General features: G+C 45.2%; 1 protein-coding gene across 4 annotated transcripts in view; it reads left to right on the top strand.

Annotated features, from left to right (window-relative positions):
- The window catches only part of mef2cb (myocyte enhancer factor 2cb), a 64,799-nt gene that overhangs the window by 6,107 nt on the left and 35,997 nt on the right, over positions 1-22,695 (top strand). For all 4 annotated transcript variants that reach the window (XM_053420871.1, XM_053420874.1, XM_053420872.1 and 1 more), the window contains exon 2: positions 17,550-17,792. In XM_053420871.1, coding sequence (XP_053276846.1) covers positions 17,739-17,792 — 54 coding nt within the window. In that variant the 5' untranslated portion in view covers positions 17,550-17,738. The remainder of the gene's footprint in view (positions 1-17,549; positions 17,793-22,695) is intronic.

The raw sequence follows: 22,695 nt of genomic DNA, 5'->3' as shown, positions 1-22,695 counted from the left end.
CTTTTCTTATTTTTTTTTTTACTCGCCTGTTTATAAGCAGATGAAAACACTTAAGTTTTAGAATAACTCAAGGGCTTGTTGTATTTGTGTTTATTGCACCAGGCAGGTGTTCGCTCTTGCTGCATGGGAGGAAAAGTCTCCTTTTTTTGTTTTTCAACACATTTTTATAGCGTCAATGAAAAGCATCGGGCTCAACCTCGCAGTGTGTTTATTTACTCATTTCCAACAGATCTCCCTTTCATTGTCCTAACTGTTGTGCATGTTAGAAATGTTTCCCCAAATGTTTCTTTGCCTTAGGAGCACTGTCTGTGTAGCCTCATAAGTGCTGCAATTACTCATTAAACTTAAAAAAAATAAAATAATAATAATAATCCAAAGTAAATAACACAGTCCTTGAATGGTTTATGGTGGATGGAGTGCATATATTTGAATATGTCCTGGTTCCTGCATAATGATGCAAAGACTTCTTCTGTCTCTATCTAGTAATTAGCGGTGACGTTCCGCAACTTTCTCTGTACACTGTAAGTGGATGGGGGGGGGGTTGTTCACTGGGGTGTTAAAGATCACAGAGGAATATATCAGGCTTTGATGTTTAATTGTATTGTAAAACACATTTTAGAATATTTCTGCATAAAGTAGACTTCTGGCTGTGCTGTGCTTTGTGTTTGCTGTTTCTTTGTGTGTTTGTCTGTCGGTATGTGCTGTGTGTCTGGGAGGTGTGTTTGTGCGTGTGTGTGTGTGTGTGTGTTCAAGTTTGTGCCTTGTCTCCGTCTGTTTGCGCATCACAATGTTTGTGCTTTTGTTTTTTTTTGTCTGAATTTCGTGAGGGTGTTGCTGGTGTATATTCAAATGAAACTGCGTGTGTTTCTCTTTCTCCTTTCTTCTCTCACTGAAGAGGGGAGGATTTGATGTCTGCGATGATGGAGCAGTCTGGAAAACGGTGTCAATGTGAGGGCTCAAAAGGCAAACTGAGAAAATAGATGCACAGAGAGACAGAGGGAAAAGAAAACACACACACACACACACACACACAGTAAAAACGTCAATATAAATGTATTTGAGCTGAGGTGAGTTAAAGCAGAGGAACTGCATTTTTCTTTTCCTTTTTTTTGGCCTCAGATCAGGTATTTTTCATTAACGAGAGATGCGTTTGTGATGTCATGTTTAACACATTGATCTAGATGAACAGGATGTCCTGCCTTCTTCTTCCTGCTTCCTGTTTCCTGCCTGGCCTGTTGGTCATTATATGGCGGCAGCTGCCTGCTGGGTGGTCCGCGCTCAGCAGTGCTGACCACACCATCATGGTGTCAGCTGCCGAGCCCACCTAAAGAGACACCCAAAACACCTCGCCATACTTGAGGCCTGCTCCCTGAAATATTTGGACAGCGAGAGAGTCCAGGGAGGCAGTGAGGCTGGAGGAGTGAAGGGAGCGGAGTATTTAGGATGATAAGACAAAGAGAAACATTTAGACTAGAAGAGAGTTTGCATCTCTTTGTCCAAACACATCAGGCTGATTGCCTCAGCATCAGCATCCAGACGTGATGTGTAATGTTAAAGAAAAGTAAAACAAGAGTTAAAATGCTTAAAGATTAGTTTATCAACTTCAATACCAGACTTTTACTTAAGTTGCCTACCTTTAAGATTTGTATTCAGTGTAACCGAATCCAGATATAGTAACACCGCATACAGTGTTGATCTATAACTGCTGCAAACATATTGTGCGGTAAGTCCAAAATTAACCGAGAGTCCTTTTTTAGTGAGTTTTTTGGGGTTAGTTTGAGGGAGAGGTGTTTGCTGTCCGTGTGCAGAAATGTGGCGACATCAGGCGCGTTCCATGATAAAACACAGTACCTGACCTGTGAACGGCGAGGGGCAACTTCTCACCCCCAAATATATTTTCAGAAACCCACCCCCCTCCATCTCCCTTTGGTGTGGCACACATTTGGCCTACACCCAATGTGAAAAAAGGAGGAGGAGGAGGAGGGGGGAGAAACGGTGAGAAAAAAAAAAAACTCGACATTTTTCCCAGTGGCTGTAATTTATCTTTGTCACGGCTGCAACATAGCCGAGTCATTCTGCAACATCGTCCGGTGAGACGCACAGAGGTAGCTCTGTGCCTTGGCCTCACACAAGCTCACATCCATCTGAAACCCCGGCTCTCTCGGCTGCCACGATCTGCCGCCGCTGCTGCCGCCACTGCTCCCCGTCCACGCTGCTGCTGAGCCTCACATTGCTACCGGGTATTTCTTTTTTCAATAGATCTTATGCTCATACTGGATTAAGAGGAAAAGGGAGTAAAAAAATTACCCAGTCAGGAAGATTGTTGCAGTAGATTCCACACAATTGGCAGTGCTGTTATTGTATTTATGTATTTTTGCTGCTCCGAGGACGTATATTACAGTCTTAACGATGATGCTTGTTTTTCACCAGACATTTGGGCAAAGTCTGCAACATCAAGAAGGTTCACTTTTTCAACTCTGTGGGGACCGGGCTGTTAAAAACGCTGTTAACACCGTCTAAGCTGAGAAAAAGCTGTATACGAATCCACGCTCAGTGCCCCCCCCCCCCCCCCCCCCCTCCCACCGAGCACGCAGCTCGACCAAGCGCCGTCGTGCCAAAGTCCACACCAGTGTTCCTTTCCACTGTCATCTGTGCCATTCCCACACCAAAGGCCGGCCTGTAAAAATGCTGTGCAGCAACAGGACTGTTTTGAACACTTTACATTACTCAGCTGACCTGAAGAAAAAATAAAAGCACGACAAAGAAAATGTAGGAAAAAAGAATTGTGCTGCAGCTACATGAAGCAATGAAAAAAAGAAAGAAAGACAAAAATGAATTGTGTTCAAACTTTTCAGCTGAAGAGTATCTGAAATCAAACGTAATAACACGTAATAATGTACAGCAATATGAAGGGTGCCCTGAGGGTGGAGAAGGGTGAAGCACACAGACACACACACACACCTTTTTTTCTTTCTCGCTCAATTTTTTGAACTCTTTTTCTCGGCCCAGCTTCTTCTGCCCCATGATGTATGGCCTTTTTCCTACAGTGGCTCTTCCAAAGTGCAGCTCGTGATGTCATTAATTTTATTCATACTTTATGGATGCTCTGTCTGAAAAAAAAAAAAAAAGGAGAGGGACAATGTGAGGAGAGAGGGCGGAAGATAGAGAGAAGGAGAAGAGATGGTGTTGCGGAAGGAGATTTTCAGTGCAGTCGCATGTATAATGAATGAGGGGGGCACTTTGTTTGAAACTCCAGCCCGGCGCTTCACTTCAAGGTTTGCTGGGCAGAGTGGGGCCTTGTGATCTCACACCAGCCACTCTCTTTATCCTGCCAATAGATGCTTTCACCTGGCACTGTGGTTCGACCCAGTGGAAAACCAAATAACCTTGTATGTGTGTGTGTATAAAAGAAACACACACAGACACACACACACACACACACACACAGACAGCACTGACAATGGAACAAGGGGTTTGGTAGATAGGGTGAGAGAGGAGAGAGGTGAGTTTGTATAACAGCAGCAGTGCAATGACGCTCAGACGATACTGAGGAGAATACTGGCACCCGGCCCACACTTCCTAAACAGTGCTCTCTACAGAAATAGCCCAGCCTTGATATTGACTTTTGTCTGCTGTGTATGTATGTGTGAGGATGTGCACATTCGAGCAGGCTCACTGCGAGTACAGCGATGGTTCTTTTGTCTAGTGAGGAGTTTTTCTACTTTGTTAATATTTGGTAATAATTGTTGCATGGTGACGTTGGTTATTTCTTATCCCGGTGTTTGTGTCTGGGCATGCAAGTGTCGAAGGTGGTGGTCAAAGGAGCCGCCTTTATTATTTTGGGAAAAAAATGGCCTCCGTCTTATTTTTGGCCGCCGTTCTGGACTCGCGGTTTTATAAATAGCCGAGGGAGTGCGGGGGGGATACCTGTCGTGGCTCCTGCCTGCCTCCAGTCGAGTCCCAGCGCCTCCACGTCACATCCAGCCACCGTCCGCCCTTTCCGGGCTGTACGACAGAGCAGCCCCCCCCCCCCCCTTCCCTCAGGGGCCGGGCAAACAGGATGGGACTGAGATCGAGGGTGTGAGAAAATCAGTCTCTGGAGTAAAAACACAAAAGGGGCTCACAGTTCATCGCGAGTGGCCTTATCTGACACTGTCAGATTTAGTCAAGCACGGATTAAAAAAAAATATATAACAAGTAAATTCCTTCTTATGAATAGAGAGCAGACTGTAATGCTTGAAGAGGAGTGGCAAGATGGCAACACACAATAGAGTGTCTTCAAATTGAGATGTGTGTTTTTTTGATACTTCGTCTATGAGCATAAGGTCACAGGGAGTTTTTTTTTTCTCTCCTCTCTGCCTTCTGTATGCGGAGGTGTCTCGTTAATTTAATTTCTGCGTCTCAGACATATGCCTTGTGAACAGCAGTTAGCGTTAACTTTCTCCCCGTGCACTGTTTCCCTCACACTCTGCTCGCGATTTCCTACCAGATGATCTGGCTTCACATGTTTTTTAAATGCAATGAGAAGTTTGTTTTTAACGATGGATCGCTGAAAAAAAAAAAGAAGTCTATTGATTTACTGATAATGACACACGAGAGTGGAGCTTACTTATTATAGGCAGTCTGCATTCATTTATTTATGAAAACGTTTTGATTGGTTGGGTCAAACTAATTTTGAATGTCTCACTTATGTGGGCAGATAATCATTTGTCATTTGGCAGCGTATTCCTTTATTTAATCAGCTAATTATTTGCTTGACTTTTCATTTGGCCCTGAGATGCACAAGTGGCCAATCGTAGGTGGAAAAACACTGCATGTAAAGCCTATAATTTGTTCAAACATGAGCATCATCCTTGCTGCTTCCTGTTCCTATATTGTTCCCCCACTAAATGAGTGGCCCTTTCCATTTTGGCCCCTTATAATAGAGGCCCAATAATCATGTTCAGAGTGGGACATAAAGAGAGTGAGAAGGAGAGAAATCTTTAAGAAGCTCTGGTGCCCTTGGTTCACTGTATACACACAGCGAAAGAGAAATCACTATATTTTTTCCTGCTTTGTGCTGTCTCCCTCTATCTCTGTGGAGGAAACTGTGCTGCCTGTTAATATTGTGCTTTTGACAGCTTGATTTGATAAGCGGACTACTTGTTAAAGAAGCCTTGGATTGTTCTCATAGAAAGAACATGCTTCTTTTTTTTCCCTTTTTTTTTTTCTCCTCCCTCCCATGTTCACGCAGTCTGTCGATGACCCAGTTCTGAGAGATGGTCGAAAAACAAGGAAGAGCAGCGCGGAATCCACAGGGGAGGAGGAAGGAGAGGAGGCAGGAGGCTAGAGAGGAGAGCGAGCAAGATCGAGTGAGAAAGGATCGTATAAGTAAGAAAGGCACTTGTGGGAAGTTAACTCACATGCTTTTTTTTCTCCTCGCTCCCTCTCGCCTCCTCCACTCTTCCTCCTCCTATACGCACTGAGCAGCCTACCTTCCCGGGCTCCTCTTCCCTGTAGCCTAATCGGAAGAGAAACGGTGGGAACGATAACGGGGATTAGCTTCCACTGCTCGCCAGCTCACCTTGGTTAAGTACACGTGTAATGAGTTGTTTATTCACAGTAGGCGCAGCAGAAGCCCAGAGGCCCCCCCCCCCCCCCCCCCCCGCCTCCCTTCCTCCTCTGCTAACGTAGACACACATCTCACGCAACAGTATCACATAGACTAAATGCATAACACATGGAGCTATACGCGGCAATGCACATGCACCACATGCAGTGTGAACATTGACGTGCGCAGGTATATGTGCAAATACATGTATTCAGTCAACCCTCCCGCTAGCACACCCACCCGTACGAATTCCCACACACAGCTGTGATGCAGGTCACTTATACTGTGCAGGGCAAATGTGTGTGTGTGTGTGTGTGTGAGTGTGTGTGAGTGTATAATGTTCTCAGGCCTTCCTTGGGTCACAAGACTTGGGGATTTTTCTCAGGGTGAAGAGAAGGGGAAGAAATTGAATGATGTGAGAAAAAATGAAGGGAAGGAACCAAGAGAAGGAAAGGGGATATGATGTGCCCACTACTTAGTGTGTGTGTCTAATGCTCTTGTGTGTGTGTGTGTGTGTGTGCCAAGTTTGTGTGTATGTACATGAAGTGGAAAAAGCTGTTGCCTTGTGGAGGGGACGTGCTCTGCTATCATTAGCTGGGGTGGGGTGGGGCGGCGGTGGTGGGGTAGTACGAGGGGGCAGGCGAGGTTATGTGAACGGTGCAGCTGTGCTTTGCAGCGGAGGGATTTGAGCGGAGGGGTGGCGGTGCTGTGGGGGTAGATGGGGGGGGGGGGGGGGGGGGACTCAAGGCGGCCAGGTCCTTCGCTGAACCACCAGCTCGCAACGCAGAGGAGGAAGAGGGGAGGAAAGAAGTCGACTGAGCGGCGGGAGTCATATGCGCAGCACTCTGTCCGCCGTCCCTCCACCCCTCCATCCCCCCACTCCTTCACTCCTCCACTCTGGCCCTTTACTTTCCTAAATAGGGAAAATAAATAAATAACGATTGATGCCTGATGGTAAAGATAAGAGTGCACGAGAGAGGAAGAGGAGGGAAAAAAGGAAACAGTCATGATTTATATATGTATAGTAGTAAAGGGCAGGCTTCATCGAAATAACTTCTGATACTTCTGCTCCTACTGCAAATAATAATAATAATTAAAATCACAATAATGAACAAAGTTTTTTTAAATGACTGTGTAGGAACATAAAACTGTTGTTCAAGTTTGGAGCCTGTTTGTTGCAGGGATTTCCCTGCGACTTGACATACAATTCGAAAAATCACTTAAATTTGTTTAAGCTTCCTCCCCGCCTCTCTCATGTTTGCTCGCTGAACGAGTCAGAGCCCACGTAGCGAAGGCTGGCGCAGCAGACGCAGACCCGAACTCGCTTGTCAGCCCCGTGTGATCAGTCGCTGTAGAGAGAGACAAGGCAGAGGTGGCTGAGAGACGACAGAACACAGAACGGCAGCGGCGTGCACTGCTAATGCATTCAGCCTGCCACCGTATCCAACAACAAGGCAGGATATCACACAACTCACTTCACAAGATGTTCCTACAACAACATCGACAACAACAGACATGCGCGCAGACACACAGTCACACACAGGTGTGCACACATGCATAAATAAACCGCACACTGCATGTTGGAGAAAAAAAACAATAAAAAAAAAACCATGAGGAACAAGAATTTGAAAGCAAACAAACAAGTTGGAATGTAAGCAACTTGTCGGAGACTTTGCGACAGAAAAAAATAAATGAAGAACGAAATGACACATTTTGTTTCATGAGAAAGGGAACATAATTGCTGCGGTGCACCAGGCGCTCACATTTTTTGTGAAAGCAGAAAATTCCTGGCAGATTTGAGCGTAACTGTGAACTACGTCAGGCACGAGGGCGAGCGCCGAGCTAAAAATAGAGCGTGGTCAAACGGCAGTAGTGCTTTGGCAAGAGGGTCATCTCCATGTGATACAGTGGCCTTCACTGTAGCCACGTATCGAGAGCAGAGGCTCTCTGCCAAAGCTTGTAGCTTCACAGCAGTAATTTAATATTTGTTGGTCTCTATTATTCCATTCTCCCCTCTCCCCTTCTCCCTCTCGCTCCTGCTTATGGGGTTAAGTAACAGTAAGCTTTATCAGATTACTTGGTCTGAGGTCTCTTTCAAACCTCTCTTTGCCATCTTGATTTTGTGCAGCTGTGCAGACTCTTTAATCATACCCTATCTTTCTTCACTCGCCCTCCCCTCCTCTCCTCCCTCTTTCTCGTCCTCCCTCCTCCCTTAACATATGTTAATTGGCTGCTTTCTGTGACAAATTACGAGCGCTCGCTTTGATGAGGTCGGGTTGTGATGGTGCTGGGAGTGGAGTACAGTGGAACTGCCAGACCCTCACCGGTTCCCCCATAACCACTCCAAAAGGGAAAGCGGCACCCAGCCGATGACTAATGAGAGGCTTGGACTGAGTCTGGCCCAGATCTGGCCTTGGTGGGGCCACTCCCCTAAACAGAGGCTGATCTGTAGGTACCGTATGCCGCCACACGCCTTCCACACTCCGCGCAACCTTTCGCCTCATACATCTCACCACCAGCCATCCTCTGGGAAATCGAAGGCACTGTGAAAGTAGAAGAGTTCATGTGCTGGAAAATATTTATATTTATTATTTTATATATATATATATATATATGCAATTATATATATATAAATAGCTTGGTTATGTATATTTGTCATGACGGGGATTGAAAACTTTTTGATCTATTTATTTGCCTGATCTATTTCTTAAGTAATCAAAATTTGACATTAAATTGTGTATGCAGAGCAACATAATTTTGAAACTTTAGTCTCCAGTTCACATTGTGTATGTATGTGTGGGATTGTGTGTGTGTGAGTGTTTGTGTGGGTCTGTATGTGTGTCTGTGGTGAGGAAACAGTGCCTGGAAATGTTATATTGCCTTTGCTTAAACAAACATTAACAGTGGAACAATCTCTGTTTAATGATGCGCAGCGTCAACAGGGAAACGATGCTCACCAATAATCACCACAATCAGCTTGTGGTAACCTAAAAAAAAGACAATGAACATGACATCATTCTAGCTGAGTTTTTTGTTCCTAAACGTTGAGTCGGGCGTTGAGGTGTCAAAGTCTCTATCTACCTTCAATCTATCTTACTGCTTCTGTAGCTCAGCCTCTCTCTCTCTCTCTCTCTCTCTCTCTTTCTCAACCCCCGTCCCTCTTCTTCTTCTCTGTCACACAATCCCTCTCTCCCCTCAGTCTACGATCTAGGTTACTCGGTTTCCTAGCCGAGCACAGGGACCATTCGGAGAAGAAAAAAAAAAATGAGAGAAAGAAAAAACAGAAGGTCGAATCTATGAAGGACATCCTTGTTGAAGTGTGCAACCTTCTACTTCTGTGCAAATTACCCACACACTGTGCATGGACTCAAAGCGGAGCTGTGGCTCTCACTTCAGCAGCTCAGAAAGGATACAACCGTGACATGTAATGCTTGTTGGAGTGTCACAACAACATGGAGAGGCGGCGTTGTGCTAACTGTTTACAGTTTGTACTATTTGCCTGCTTTTGATTGGTTAATTCAATCCTTTTATTACATATACGCAGTCGAACCTGATTCCATGTGAGACTCGTGCATCATAATTATAAGTGTTTAACTCTTTATGTTTTAATGTATATGGTATATATCGTTTTTTTCATGTAAATATGTTTGGATTCTCATTACAGTGAATGATCTTGATAGGTGAGAAGTGGAGATGTGCAAATCAACAATAATCATAAGTCTAAACTTAGAAAACAATAACTTCACGTAATAGTATCATTATGGAAACTTGCTGATGAAGCGAGAAAAGAAAAAGTAGTAAATTCCACAACTTCCCCGTTGAGTTTCCACTCCTCACATGCTGACTTGGTTAAGACAAACCCACCCCAAAAAAGGAAATCATTTTATTTACCTCTTCCCGACAGCAAATGCAAAACAGATGAAAGGCAAGCATGCATTTCCATACCCCATACCTACAAAAGTGACTGACACGCACGGATACACCTGCACCCACAACACCACATTCCTGTTTAAGGATGACAAAATGAGGGTGGTGAAGAAAAAGCAAGTGCACACCGGAACCTCGCGGTTTGCGCGAGGGTTAGCGACGTTAGCATCAGCCTGCAGGCCTTAATTGAGGCCAGGAGGGAGCATTTAATAATTGCTGTCAGAAGATCAAATTTAATTCTCCTCTCCTCACAGCCACCACTGCTGTAGGGTAGAGTGAAACAAATTGTCATCAGAGATTTCTAAATGAACAAAGCTTTTAATTAGGGTGATTAGAATGCTGTGGCAAAGAGAAAGAGTAAAGGGGTAGGGGGCTGGGGCTGGGTGTGATGAAATCATCAGCAGATCGTCTTAACCATGATGTCTGGTGTTGATACAGAGTGGGGGTGAGGGGGCGGTGAGGGAGGGAGGGAGGGAGGGAGGGTGCCGGGGCATACATGGGACTACTGGGGAAGTTTGCTGTGTGCTTGAACACAAGCAAAGCGTGGCCCATGCTGCAAATTAGCCCTTAGCCTCGGTTTCAAACCTCTGACACAAACACACGCACACGCACACGCACATCGCACACACTCTCTGCCCTTTTCCCCCCACTGGAGAACATTGCTAACATCCTGAGACATTGTCATACTCGGCGGGGAACATAATTGGGTGAATATGTCAGTGCTTTGTGTTCTTAGTGACATGACTCCCGGCTGTTCCTGTGGGGGCTGGGGATGCTCATTGAAGGGTTCATATAGTGCTATTCCACAACATGGGTTCATTGTTCATTACTTGTGCCGCTTGCTTCGCGATCATGAAAAAAAACATTAGCAGAGGGAAACTTACCTGCGCAGCGTAGATGAAGAGTTTTTTTCGAACGTGCCATCGGTCCCTGTCAGCGGTCAGTTGCATACTTGGGTGCACAGGGCAACGTGTGCTTTGGGACAGTGGTTTACAGTGGCTGGAAAACTTGACCCGCGGCAGAGCATTTTAAATGACTTTACGACTGGAAAGAGAGAGGGAGGAAGAAGTGAAAGAAAATGTGACTCTTTTAATAAAGGGAAACTTAAGTTAAGTGCTTGAAACATGAGACGTGTTTGACAATCTGCACCACCTCCATAATCTAAACCTTTTCAGTACCTCTCGTTTTGTCCCCTTTGGCCAAACGTCCACCTTGTAATGTGTCACCTCTATTAAGTCCATTACTTTTTCTCTGTCTCTCTCTATCATCTTTTCTATCTCTACTTTATCCTTGAAGGCTCATCGCCCCTCCCTATGCTCGTGCCATGGAAAGACTGAATGCAGTAAATGGTGATTCATTCCAGCCTTTTCCGGGGCCTCACCAAATTGTGGCTCGCATTTGCTTCTGCTTTTTCTTTTCTTCTCCTTTTTTTTTTCTGATACCACTTTTTCCGCCAGTTTGGCACACGGGCATGTGTGTGGCAAGCTTGTCATTGTGGTCCGCTAATTTTATTTGTTTATCGCTCATGGCTCTATAAGCCATCGCCGCAAAAGAAAAAACGAGGCTGCGGATAATCGGCAGGGAACCACGAAGGCTACTCCTCCTCGCAATCCCCGTCTGTCTGGCTTCACCTCGCTTTCACGTGTGCCCTCTTGCTCATCTGCCTTTGGCCCAGCAGCTGCAGCTTTACAGCCCTTGGCCTCCTTTCAAACAGAGGGGTTGACGCATTGTGTCAAGTCATTTTGTCCTTGGGGAAGTCAGCGATGGGTTATGGAAAGATAGCTCTCACCTGCCTCCATACTGGCTCTGACGGATGGCTACCTATCTCCATTGTGGCTCTGGTGGCCCAAGGCCCATGTTCACTGGTGCTGAGTGAGAGAAGCAGCTGCCCAAACGAAGGGCAGGGCTTCACACTCTCATACCCTCATTATTATTAACGGATACTGATAAAGCAATAGAATAGAATTTTAAAAAAACGTAGTATCAACCCAATTTCCAGTGTTTTCCCAATAAATCTGTTGCTTCGTGAAAAGGGATTTTGCAATTTTTAAAACATACAAAGCAAAAGAATACATATATTAGGGAATTCAAGTGAAGGCGTTATCTAATTTCATATTCAGAAATCATTTTGTTTCTGTTCATTTGGACTTTATCTAGCACTGGGGATTTGGTGATTTGGTTCTAAATCCCAATGTGTGCTCTGGTCATATGTGAGTGATTTGGTGAAGGAAGCACCTTCAGCACCTTGATTGTCTTTGCCTGCTGATGTCACGTCCTTCCGTTGTGTGTGTGTGTGTGTGTTCGTGTGTTAGTGTGTGTGTCCTTCCTGTCTCTCTGTCCTCCTAGACCCCGGGGCAGAGCTATTGGATTGAAGGATAAGAGGGGGAAACAGCGCGGGCAGACTGTCATTAGTTTTGAAATCAATTAGGTTTAAAGTTGAAGTATGAAGCTTTAAGTTGAGGAATTGGTTGAACGGGGCTCGGTGATGAATTGAGAACTCATGCTGCGGAACTAGAGCTGCTACTTATAACAATATACTTTATTCCATAATGTCAATCACACTTGTAAAACTTGTGCCAGCCACGGGCTACTGGCTCACTTTCCTCCTCATCAATAGACAGGTGACTCACTTCTAAGCTACGTGAAGATTGAAAATAGAATACATGTGAAACCGTCTCTGTCTCGCTAATGATCCAACTAAACCATGAGCTAATAGAGAGAGACAGGTGAAGACATATCCTGCAGCACACACACCACACTTGAGGACACACGCGCATCTCACATTCAAGTTTAGCTCGAATGCTCAGTTGGAAAGAAAAAAATAAATAAAGAATAAGGAATGAACACATTATAGGATGATCCACCACTATCACTCTAATCCCCAGATGTACATTTTGCTAATCTCTTTAGCTGCTAACATGTTAAATTAGCCCTAATATCTGCTGAGATTCAGAAGCACAGAGGCCCACCTACGCGTGGGCTACCGCCCAGGTTTAGGTCAATCTTCTCCCCCAGCAGTCCAAAAAAAAAAGAAAAAGATAGAGACATTAGAGTGGAGGGGGTGGTGGGGGTTGAGGGAAGTAGCAGTGATAGCCATTCGTCACCCTGCCTATCTCGCTCTGACAGATGGGGAGTGCGGCGTGCCACATAGAGGAGTCACTGCCTGTAATGACATTAGAGGCACAATGAGACCTGATACACATTTTTCTGTTTCCATCCCGCCTGGCCATCGACTCGCTCCTTCTGTGTGATCCCTCCCCACCTCTCATATATATCTCCATTCATCCTCACAAGAGATAAAGTGTTGTGCGACACTATTTTCGAATCAACAAAAAAAAAAAGCACAAACACACACACCGATGCGCCCGCAAAGACACACACACACGTATGTGCGCACGGCTTCAGACGCAAAGAAGAAACCTCCAAAAAATCGACACATCTGAAAAGAAATATGTTCTCGAGGAAAAGAAATCGACATGACAGGAATGCTGGAATGAAAATGGATCACTGTCAGTCCGTACTGACATTCAGATAGTATTTAGAAAACTATATTAAAGCTTCTTTTTTTTCCATCTACCTCTTCAAGGAAATGGGAGTTTATTTAAAAAGAGAGAGCGTTTATTTAATGTACCATACACCTACTAAAAGGTTTACTTACTGCAGTGTAATATGTTATTTCAAATCCTCACAACCACATTTCCTAGGAGGATAGGGGATACTGGTATTATATATATATATATACATTTTTTTTCTTCCAGGACACATGCTAGTACCAAATGTGTTGCAGATGTACCATAAGCCGAGGCTGTGCTGCCGAGGTGGGGTTTCTTGGAAAAACATCGCCAATCCTGTCATGATAAATCACCTTCCCCAATTTGCTACAACATGTAGAATTAGGATTTGAGAATGTCAGCATCAGCAGAATTCTGCACACGTCGCATTTACAGGAGTGCCAGTTTCGTTTTTAACGTCTTTCCCCTTTGCAGTTCTCTGAAGGGCGAAGTCGAACTGGGCTCAACTTTTGTTCTCGGAAGGCGATTTCGCGCAGCCCCACGTTTCTTCTCATTTGCGGTCACGTCCCTTCTCCGCAGCTCACAAACAATAACTACCGCAGCCGTCTTTCAATGTGACAAATTGCAGGCCCGAGCATGAGTCAAGGTAAAGTTCCTCTTTTTGCCCCCCCCCCCCCCCCCCCCCCCGCCCTCATGATTCGAAGGAGTCATCTCCAGCGTCTGTCCTCAATAACAGAGCCACATTAACAAGCACCCTACAGACTGTCTATTAGAATGTGAAAAAGTGCCTTGTGCTGTATATTAGTTTTTAGTGACTAAACACTTGGGAGAGAGGCGACCTAGAATCAAGCCTTGTGGTGCACTGAGTGTATATGTTCTCGTCGTCCTCTCAGCTCCACTTCTGAGACATAGAGAGAGAGAGAGAATGCTCATTAGATCTATGTGGTGAATCGCTGCTCCCTCTCCATCCTCCCCCAACCTTCGTTCCCCCCCCCCCCCCCCCTCTCTCTCTCTCTCTCTCTCCGTCCGTCTGCTTAACAGATGGGAGGGTCGTGAGTACAGCTCTTCCCCTCCCCCTGGAGAGGCCTGGTGCCTGTTCAAAAAGGTTTCTCTCCGTGCTTCACTCCGTTTCCCCCTCTCTCCTCTTCAATTTCTCCGTTTTCCTCCCATCCACTCCCCATCTCCTTCTTTCATTGTCACCTTTCCAAATCAAAGCAGCAGAGAGTTGGGACCCAGGGTGTGAAACAAGCGGAGGAGCAACCGTGGCGCTTCGGCCCACTTGGTGCCAGCGTGCTCTCTGACCTTAGATGTCGCCTGCCCCCCGGTCTCCATCCAGTTACCAGCACTAGTGTGAATGCAGACATTGCCATTAGTCAGACTCCTCAGAGAAGACAAATAAACTCTGAAGTGTATTCTTCATCTTTCGCAGCTCATTCCCTCTTCCCCTACGCCTTACTTAGGGATTAGTAAATTGGCTTAATGTCTAAAAGCTTGTTAGTTCGTTCTCCTCTCTTGCGCTGTGCGTCTTCATTTTTCCTCTCATTGCTTCCTCACCTCCTTGCCCTCTCAAGGTCAGGTGTGTCTGCGACAAATTCCTGCTCGGGATCTCTGCCCTCCGCCACTTGACCGTGTTTACTTAGCGGGGCTTCATTTCACTCTGTTTCACTGTCACGTCGTTATGAGGCTAAATTGGATTGAGTGATTCGGTGGTAATCTGTTAACTGATGCTCCCTTCGCCACATGGCAAGGCGAGGGAAGGGAGCCTGATGAGGAGGTGGGCAGTGCTTAACCAGGAGCTGCCTGGCACTCATATGGGACGGGGGCGGGTGTGAATAAGAGTGGGGGATGGTGGCGGGAGAAGGGGTGCTTGGGACGACGGAAGGGGAACTTTTGTCGTTGTGTAGGAGGAGGCAAGAGTGAGAGGAAATGTGGCTGGTGGAAGGGGTGGGGGCGTAGGGGTGGGGAGGCACGGGGCTAAGCGGCGAGCGGCAGCAGAGCCTCACCTCGGGGAGCATTGGCTGGCGCTGGGAGCCAAGTGCGGGGATTAAATGTTCAGGACACGGGCTTAGTCTTAGCATTAATGTTACGTAAGGCCTAAGGTGTTGCCCCAGCGGGTGTTGACATTGAGAGGTTCAGTTCTGCTCTGTGAGCTGTGGGTGGAACGAGGAGGAGGTGGAGGCCAGGAGGCAGGGATCACGGCGGTAACGCCTCCTTGTTTGGAGCGATGCCTGGGCTGGGTAGTGTTGTTGTGCACAAAGACTGGGAGGGGATGATGCTGTCAGCCTGTGATTGAGGTACGCCAGCTTGATTGATATCCTTGTCTGGCTGTCTTGTGCCATGTGCCTTAGTGTTGGTTTGTAATCCGAGTTTGTCTGACAACATCCGTCTTTGTTTTTTTTCTCCAGGGGGCAGCGTTTTGTTTTCCTGTCTATCGGTTGGGTGTGTTTGCTCACAGTGATGCTAAAATGTTTGGGGTAGCCTCTTAAGAGCTGCCACAGAGTTATTTTAGATCTTGTTATTATTGTGATGGCGTAGATCGGCTGTTTGTCCAAACTGTCAAGTGATGTGTTTGTGTTTGTATCTCATTCCTTTCATAAGTGGGCGTGTCCCAAACATCAACTCAGGAAGCTTTTTGTTGCTCATTTCATTATTGTTTAAATCATATTGTCTTGTTTTGTTTTACTCTGCACATGGAAAATCTTGGGCAGAGATTCATAGAATATATTAAAAGTTTTATTTCATATTAAATCTGAAATAAATTAATGTTTCTGTGCATTTTTGCACTTGGACTCTGAGGGGACACATGGTCATTCTAGTTACTGCTACAGGCCTTTTGTCTGTCACTATTACTAATACGCCTGGATGTTCCTATTACGCTATTTCATTATCAATGTCCTACACTCCAGCACAAAGAGGTCAAGTGCATAGCAATGTGCTGCACTCACCTCAGGGGTTTAGAGCTTTCTTGTGCTTTCTCATGCATGTTACTCAATAAATACATGGATTCAGGTTAGGGAGGAAAAAAATAAAAGAAGGGTAAAGGAGGTGCATTACTGTGTGTGTGTGTGTGTGTGTGTGTGTGTGTGTGTGTGTGTGTGTGTGTGTGTGTGTGTGTGTGTGTGTGTGTGTGTGTGTGTGTGTGTGTGTGTGTGTGTGTGTGTGTGTGTGTGTGGGAGCGTGCAAAGGAGAGAATCTGAGAGAGCAAGGAAGAGAGCAAGGGTTTATGAGAGGAGAGAGGGAGTGATAGAGAGAGAGAGACTGAGACTGACATGTCTTTTGGTGAAGCGGTGTCGTCTTCCACATCAGCGTCTGATGCTTGTGCTGCCAGGTGCCGGAAATCTGGTTCAGAAAGGAGAGAAGAGAGAAGAAGGGGAAAGTAGAGAGAGAGGAAAAAAAAGGCAGGGTAGATGGAAGATTTTTTTTTTATGTGACGGCGCTGACAGCTCCCCTGCATTGCACTGAGCTTAAATAATGGGATGCTCATTTGCATAACGAGGGACGTTATCACCTCTACTGTCAAAAGAAAACACAACAACAGTTCTTCTGCTCCTCCCTGAGATAGATTGGGTTGGCCTACTTTAGCACTCTGGAGAGATGCACTGGAGCTCGGGCTTAGCCAAGCTCGCACAAGAACACACACTCGCACACGTGCACACACACACACGGACACACAGTCACTCACTCACGCAAACTTTTTGGAGCGCAGCTTTCGTCTTCGCACACGCAGTCCAGCTCAGCAGCAGCCGCGCTGGCCTGCGCTCATGAAACACAGGTACACACACAAACACACAAACACGAGTGCATTTGCTCCTCAGACGCACTCACTGACGTGCACTATCTCCAGCTGGATTAACTTCATGCTGGAATTTTGTTTGATTTCTGTCTCTAAAAAACGAGTTCTTTTTTTTTTTACTATCAACTCTCCAATGATGACTCTTGGCACTCCCCCCCCCCCCCCCCCCCCCATTCTCCTCCTTTTTATATTGGCTTTTGTTTTGTCAGAACATGGTAACACTGAGCTCAGTTTTACATCTGTATCCTATCTCGCCCCTCACGCCTGCAAATTTGGGGGGATGAGCTGCAGATAGAGCAGAAAAAGATGTTTCTGGCAGTTCCACTGTCAATACAGTGCAGTTTCGTGGGAAGAAACAAAATGTATCTCTCAGTCTGGAGGTAATGTAACAGTGTTGGTGATTAGAGCGTTTAAGTTAGCGGCACTTGCAAAACACTGTCAAAGTCTCTGTGAACGAGGCAAGATCCTGACAGCGCTGTCTCCTCTCATAGTCGGTGCCTGGGAAGAAAAAAAATGCAAAAACTGATTTGCATGATATCGACAGTGAAAAACACAGCGGTTCTCACAACATTGTTGACAGATTCTTTGTCTTTCTTCAACCTCCCTTGTGGCTGCCATGATGCCACTTTTATTATTTTTTTCTCTCAGTATTTTGCCATATTTCATTTCATTTAATGCTCACCCTCTCCTCTCCTCACCCCACCCCCTCTTTTTTCCTTTCTTGCAGGTACAGATGCTGGAATCTTTGAGTTGATTGGAACAAATAGAAAGCAGGGAAGAAAAAAAACGACGAGATAAAGGAAGAGTGAAGAAAGGGAAGGAGAAGAAGAAGACGAGAGAGAAAGAGGAAAAAAGAGAAGAGAGAAGAAAGCATAAAGTTTTTTGAGAAAGAGGAGAGAGAAAAGAGACGGGGACGATGGGGAGGAAAAAGATTCAGATCACGCGGATTATGGATGAACGCAACAGACAGGTGAGTCCCTGGGGGATGGGAGGATGGATGAGTGTGGAGGTGGAGAAGGGAGGAAGGAGAAACACCCTGCACCCCACACAGCCCTCAACAATAAGGGTCTTCTGGGAGTCTGGGCAATATGTGAACTGGGGGACAGAGGCATGTGTGGGGATAACACAGTTATTGCTTTGGGTGGAGAAGATCTATTGGGTTATAATAGCAGGGTTGTTTCTCCTCCATCTAAAAACACCAGTGTGAGGACACCAGGATGTGTAGATTTGCATGAGAACCTTTGTAAGTCTCCAAATTAATTAGACATATCAGAGCCCCTCTCTCTGAGGGCAGCTGCCAACTGAGGCACCCAACCTCTCACACCATGCCACCCAGTTTAGCTCACTGACAGTGGAATATTACCAGGTGGTAGCAGAGGAGAAGCAGGGTGAGAAAACTTGTAAACAAACAGCCCAACAGAGATGGATTATCCGAAGTGACGCACGTCGGACAGGGTGGAGATTAAGGGTTGCCTGCGAAACAAACAATGAGACAGTATTTCTGTGCAGTAGATTTCCTTTATGTTGCACTTAAGTAACATCTAAAATCAGTAATGTAATAATTCAAACAAAACCTCCCTGCTTAAACAGCTACTTATCAATAATGGGACTCTTGCAGGGCACTTTTTTAAACAACAGCTGGCATTACTTGAGAGGGAGACGTAATAAATAGCGGACGGCGTGATTCAAGCAGACACCAGCGTCTGTGGCAGGAAATAGATAGAGACAGAGTTCTCCACACTGCCCTCGAGGCCCACAATCGATCACTTCCTGTGGCACAACTGACCACTGACACTTTGTCAGCTTCCTGGCAGCCCAATTGGATCCATACGCTGTTAATGTGGCCCCCTGGATCACAGGTCAAACACACGCACCTTCTTCGGACACAGGGCCCGCTTCATTGCCTCTGCCTCGTCTTTATCCACAATACAGGTCAGCAGCAATGTCTCACCATGCACTCTGTCAAAAGCATTCATTTGTGGCGGAAGAAAAGTGACATAAAGAGGCTCGAGGAATCGATTGAGTCATGCGGGAAGAGTAATTGACCGTCGTCATGACAGAGCTCAATGAATGTGATGATAACAAGAGAATCCTGAGAAGAGGGTGAGAGATATCTAATAAAGAAGCAACTTTCAGTAATGATTTATGATTTTTACTGATACATGGTGGGTTCACCTTGAATACAGGACAGAAATGTAATCCAGGCCTGATATTTTACAGTTTAACCGTAAACTTTATTATAAGTAATTATGAAAATAAGAAAACATAATGAATGCACATCTTCTCTATGTAGTTTATTCTGTGAAATAAGCAGTCTCATTTCTGCAAACATAAACAGAGATACTGATATAGATCCTTGGCTTATTTTTCCATTTACAAAAATGGATTTTCAAAGGTAATACTTTGAAGTAAATCTGCAAAATTATCACTCACTGATAAGAATCGGCCAGTGATATCAACAAACCGACTAATCTTGCGGTCTCTAACATAAAGAGATAGTCAAATCGGAGGGGTTGTTTGACAATATGTGCCTTTGTGCTCCTAATCCAAATCATGTATTTGTTATTGAAGGTGAGCCACGCAGTCAGACAGGGAACAAGGAGGAGGTCACAGAGTTTTAGACGAGGACTAAAGCTATCGGGTTGCAGCAGCACCCACACATCCTCCTTACTGTTATCTCAGCCCTCCTCTCTCATCCCACCGTCGACCGGGCCTGCCAGTTGCACCGAGCACCCCGGCTCCTGAGGATAAGGAGGGAAAGAGGGAGACAGGAAGGACACCTGAAGGGAATCGATGCCTGAGATATCCGGGCTTTACTTACAGGCAGAGGAGGAGAAGAGAGAGAGAGAGAGGAGAAGGTTCAGGGAAAGGAAAATCAATATATCACTGGATTTTGTTGTTTTGATCTCTTAAATGATAGATTACTTATTTTGTTGTTGGCTCCATGTAATAATTATTCCTTCGGATATGATGTCAACAAGTCATGCGCAGATCACCACGTGCTCTTCTTGGAGCATATGGAATTTAGTGTCATTCAACCTTCAGCCTCAATGACATCATGTTTACAGAGGCGGACATCACAAGGCAGAGACACAGACAGAAACAGCAGACCTAAAATTTCTTCTTCTTAAAAAAAAGAAAAAAGAAAACGGAAGCTTTGACTTTTTGCATATTTTCACTTCCTTTTTGAGGAAATGTCCACGAGCACAAGCCAAATAAACACGTCAGGAGTTTGCATAGTGTTTCTTTCAACCTCGAATTCTTCACATACTTTAACGTCTAAAAAGTTTTTCCATCTTCTGAAAGCTCCTCTAGGGACTTTTTTTATTAAATCAACAGATTAACATTAACATAGGGATATAGTTCAATATAATAGACGCTGTATATAAAATAGAAAAATAACGATATAACCACATTGTAACATTAACCCTGAGTCCACACACACACACACACACACACACACACACACACACACACACGCACACATTGAAGCGTGGCACCGTTCTGCGTGGCTGTCAACGCCGCCTTGCCACCTACGGGGCAGCGCTGCATGTCCACCCTTGCCCTCCCTGCAGCAGTATCACAGCGGGCAAGGGGCCTGGCTCTCTCTGGGCGGCCACTTTGGGCTGCCACCCCGCAGGCCCTGAAACACTTCCCCAGAGCAGGGGCAGAAGGACCAGGCCTCCCTGGTGTTGACTGGCTGCCCGGACCTCTGGACACTGGGCAGCAGTGTGCGAGCCCTGGCTCCGAGCCCCCCGACCACTCAGACCCTCTCCCAGCCTTTGGGCACATGAAAGGGCCCCCTGTGCCATAAACTCATGGGCTGCACACAGACAGCAGACTCTCTTGACCCAACACACACACAGAGAACACACACATACAGGTAGGTGACACACACACCTACTGTACTGTACAACATGCACGCGCAGATTTGTGTTTGTATGCACACGGGCATAGATTCATAGTTTTGAGCATTCGCAGATTATACTCACAGATAAACACTTAGATGCATTTAGTGTCCTGTTAATGCAGCACATACACATGCCTGCTTGTAAACACATGTTAAACACATCCATCTCTCTGGGGTCGGTCTCGGGGATCGACTAATTTGCTGAAATTGGCTCTAATTGGTGTTACTTCTGCAGCCAGTTCATTGAGTGGACTTAATTTAGAATGACTCGTCTGTTGCGAATCTGCGCGTATGTGTGGGACATGCGAGATTCAAGGGGGAGGGGAACCGGGGGGGCCAAAGGTCAAATGTTGATCAGGTCATCAGTGACAGGAAGTAAAACAACAGGATTTCCGAAATTCCACAACTAACAACTCAAACACATACTTGGCTGGGAGCTGCAAAAATTTAGATACATTTTTTTATGTTATCGTGTGTATATACGCCTCACTTCATTTCAACGGCAGCTGAAATAAAGGGGTGTTTTTGTTTCTACGACAAAGCATTTTTCTCTCCAATCAACAGCACTGGGGTGAGAAAATGTGTGAGTGAAATTAACAGCAGGAAAATAATGAGGCCCACAGGGTAGCTCCTCACTCCCGCACCCCTCCTCTAATTCCCTGTTTCCCACCTTCTACCATCTCCTCTTATACCAAAGAGAGTGTGAGACCTCAACTGAAAAAGGGCTAACTGAGCTCTCACCTTTCTTTTGCTGTATTTTTCTTTCTATTCTCTTTTGCCTCTTCGGTTTATTTCCTGTTGTGTCTCACGTTCACATCTTCCTCGTGTGGCTCATTTTTCTCTCTCACCTCACTTCGCTCATTATGTAGGCCCTTTAAATTAAAAAAATAACTTTTAAATGGTAATTAAGTGAGTTTTTCTAAAAAAATTAAGAATCAAAAAATTGTTTGATGTTCATAAAGTTAAGAGACAGGTATTTAGTTATTTGCTTTTGTTAAATTACCACGGTGGACTCCCTCAAAATCTATAGGTAATATATATCTTTTTATCTATTGTCCACTTGTTTTACTGCTGTAATAAATTATGTTTGTTTGTCATAAGACTTTACTTAATGAATAATGGATCTTTGCAACTGAAATCACTGAAACAATTAAATATGTGGGGACATACAATCTATATAAAATTCTTAAAACAAGTCAGTTCCTTTTAAGAATTTCTTATTTTTCTTTTCTTTTCTCCGAAAAACGCTTTCAATTAAATAGGTGGGGACATTCACAAATAATTTTAGGCCACTCAGCTCCTTAGAGTTTCTTGCTCTATTCTTTTCACATATATTTATATTTAGGACAGTGCCACGAAAAAAAGTCGTTCTTATTTTTGTCGTTCCTGCCACTAACTTGGGCCTTCCAGTATAACATCCACTTTCTTTTTTTTCAGTTGGCAGATCCTTTTCCAGTTGCGGTTTTTCAGCATAACCAGGAACATATACAGAAGAAGCGTAGCCAGCCATTTCAGCGCTGTACTGAAATGTAATTACTACCTCTGCTACGGAGAACAATCTAAACTAGCATGTATTTTAAGACGCGCACCTAGAGTCAAACTAAAATTGGCATAATTAAGACGCGGCTCCATCAGTTACACAGATTTGATTTTAGCCACTCAAAGTGGACCCTTCTGATTTAGACACTGAATGAAGGAGTCTCCTCTCCATACTGTATAATGACGACGTGCAGAAGAAGAATGATAAGTGGGGTTTTGAGGAGAGAGAGGAGCATATATTAGAGGTAGGACAAAGCCTCTTTTGTCGTAATACCCCTCTTAACAGCTTCCTTGGCTGTGAGGCAGAGTTCAGGCCCAGGTCTCGGGCTCCTCTTATTCCTTTTGCGTAAGCCCGTGTCTTCCTGCCTGGCCCCTGACAATGGGATAAGTGTTTGTCTCAAGACAAATCGTGCCGCTCCATAGC

Source organism: Pleuronectes platessa, chromosome 4 (genome assembly GCF_947347685.1).
Source record: "Pleuronectes platessa chromosome 4, fPlePla1.1, whole genome shotgun sequence".
Taxonomy (NCBI): domain Eukaryota; kingdom Metazoa; phylum Chordata; class Actinopteri; order Pleuronectiformes; family Pleuronectidae; genus Pleuronectes; species Pleuronectes platessa.
The sequence above is the reverse complement of the archived record's forward strand: the minus strand, read 5'-3'. Positions and strand labels throughout refer to the sequence as shown.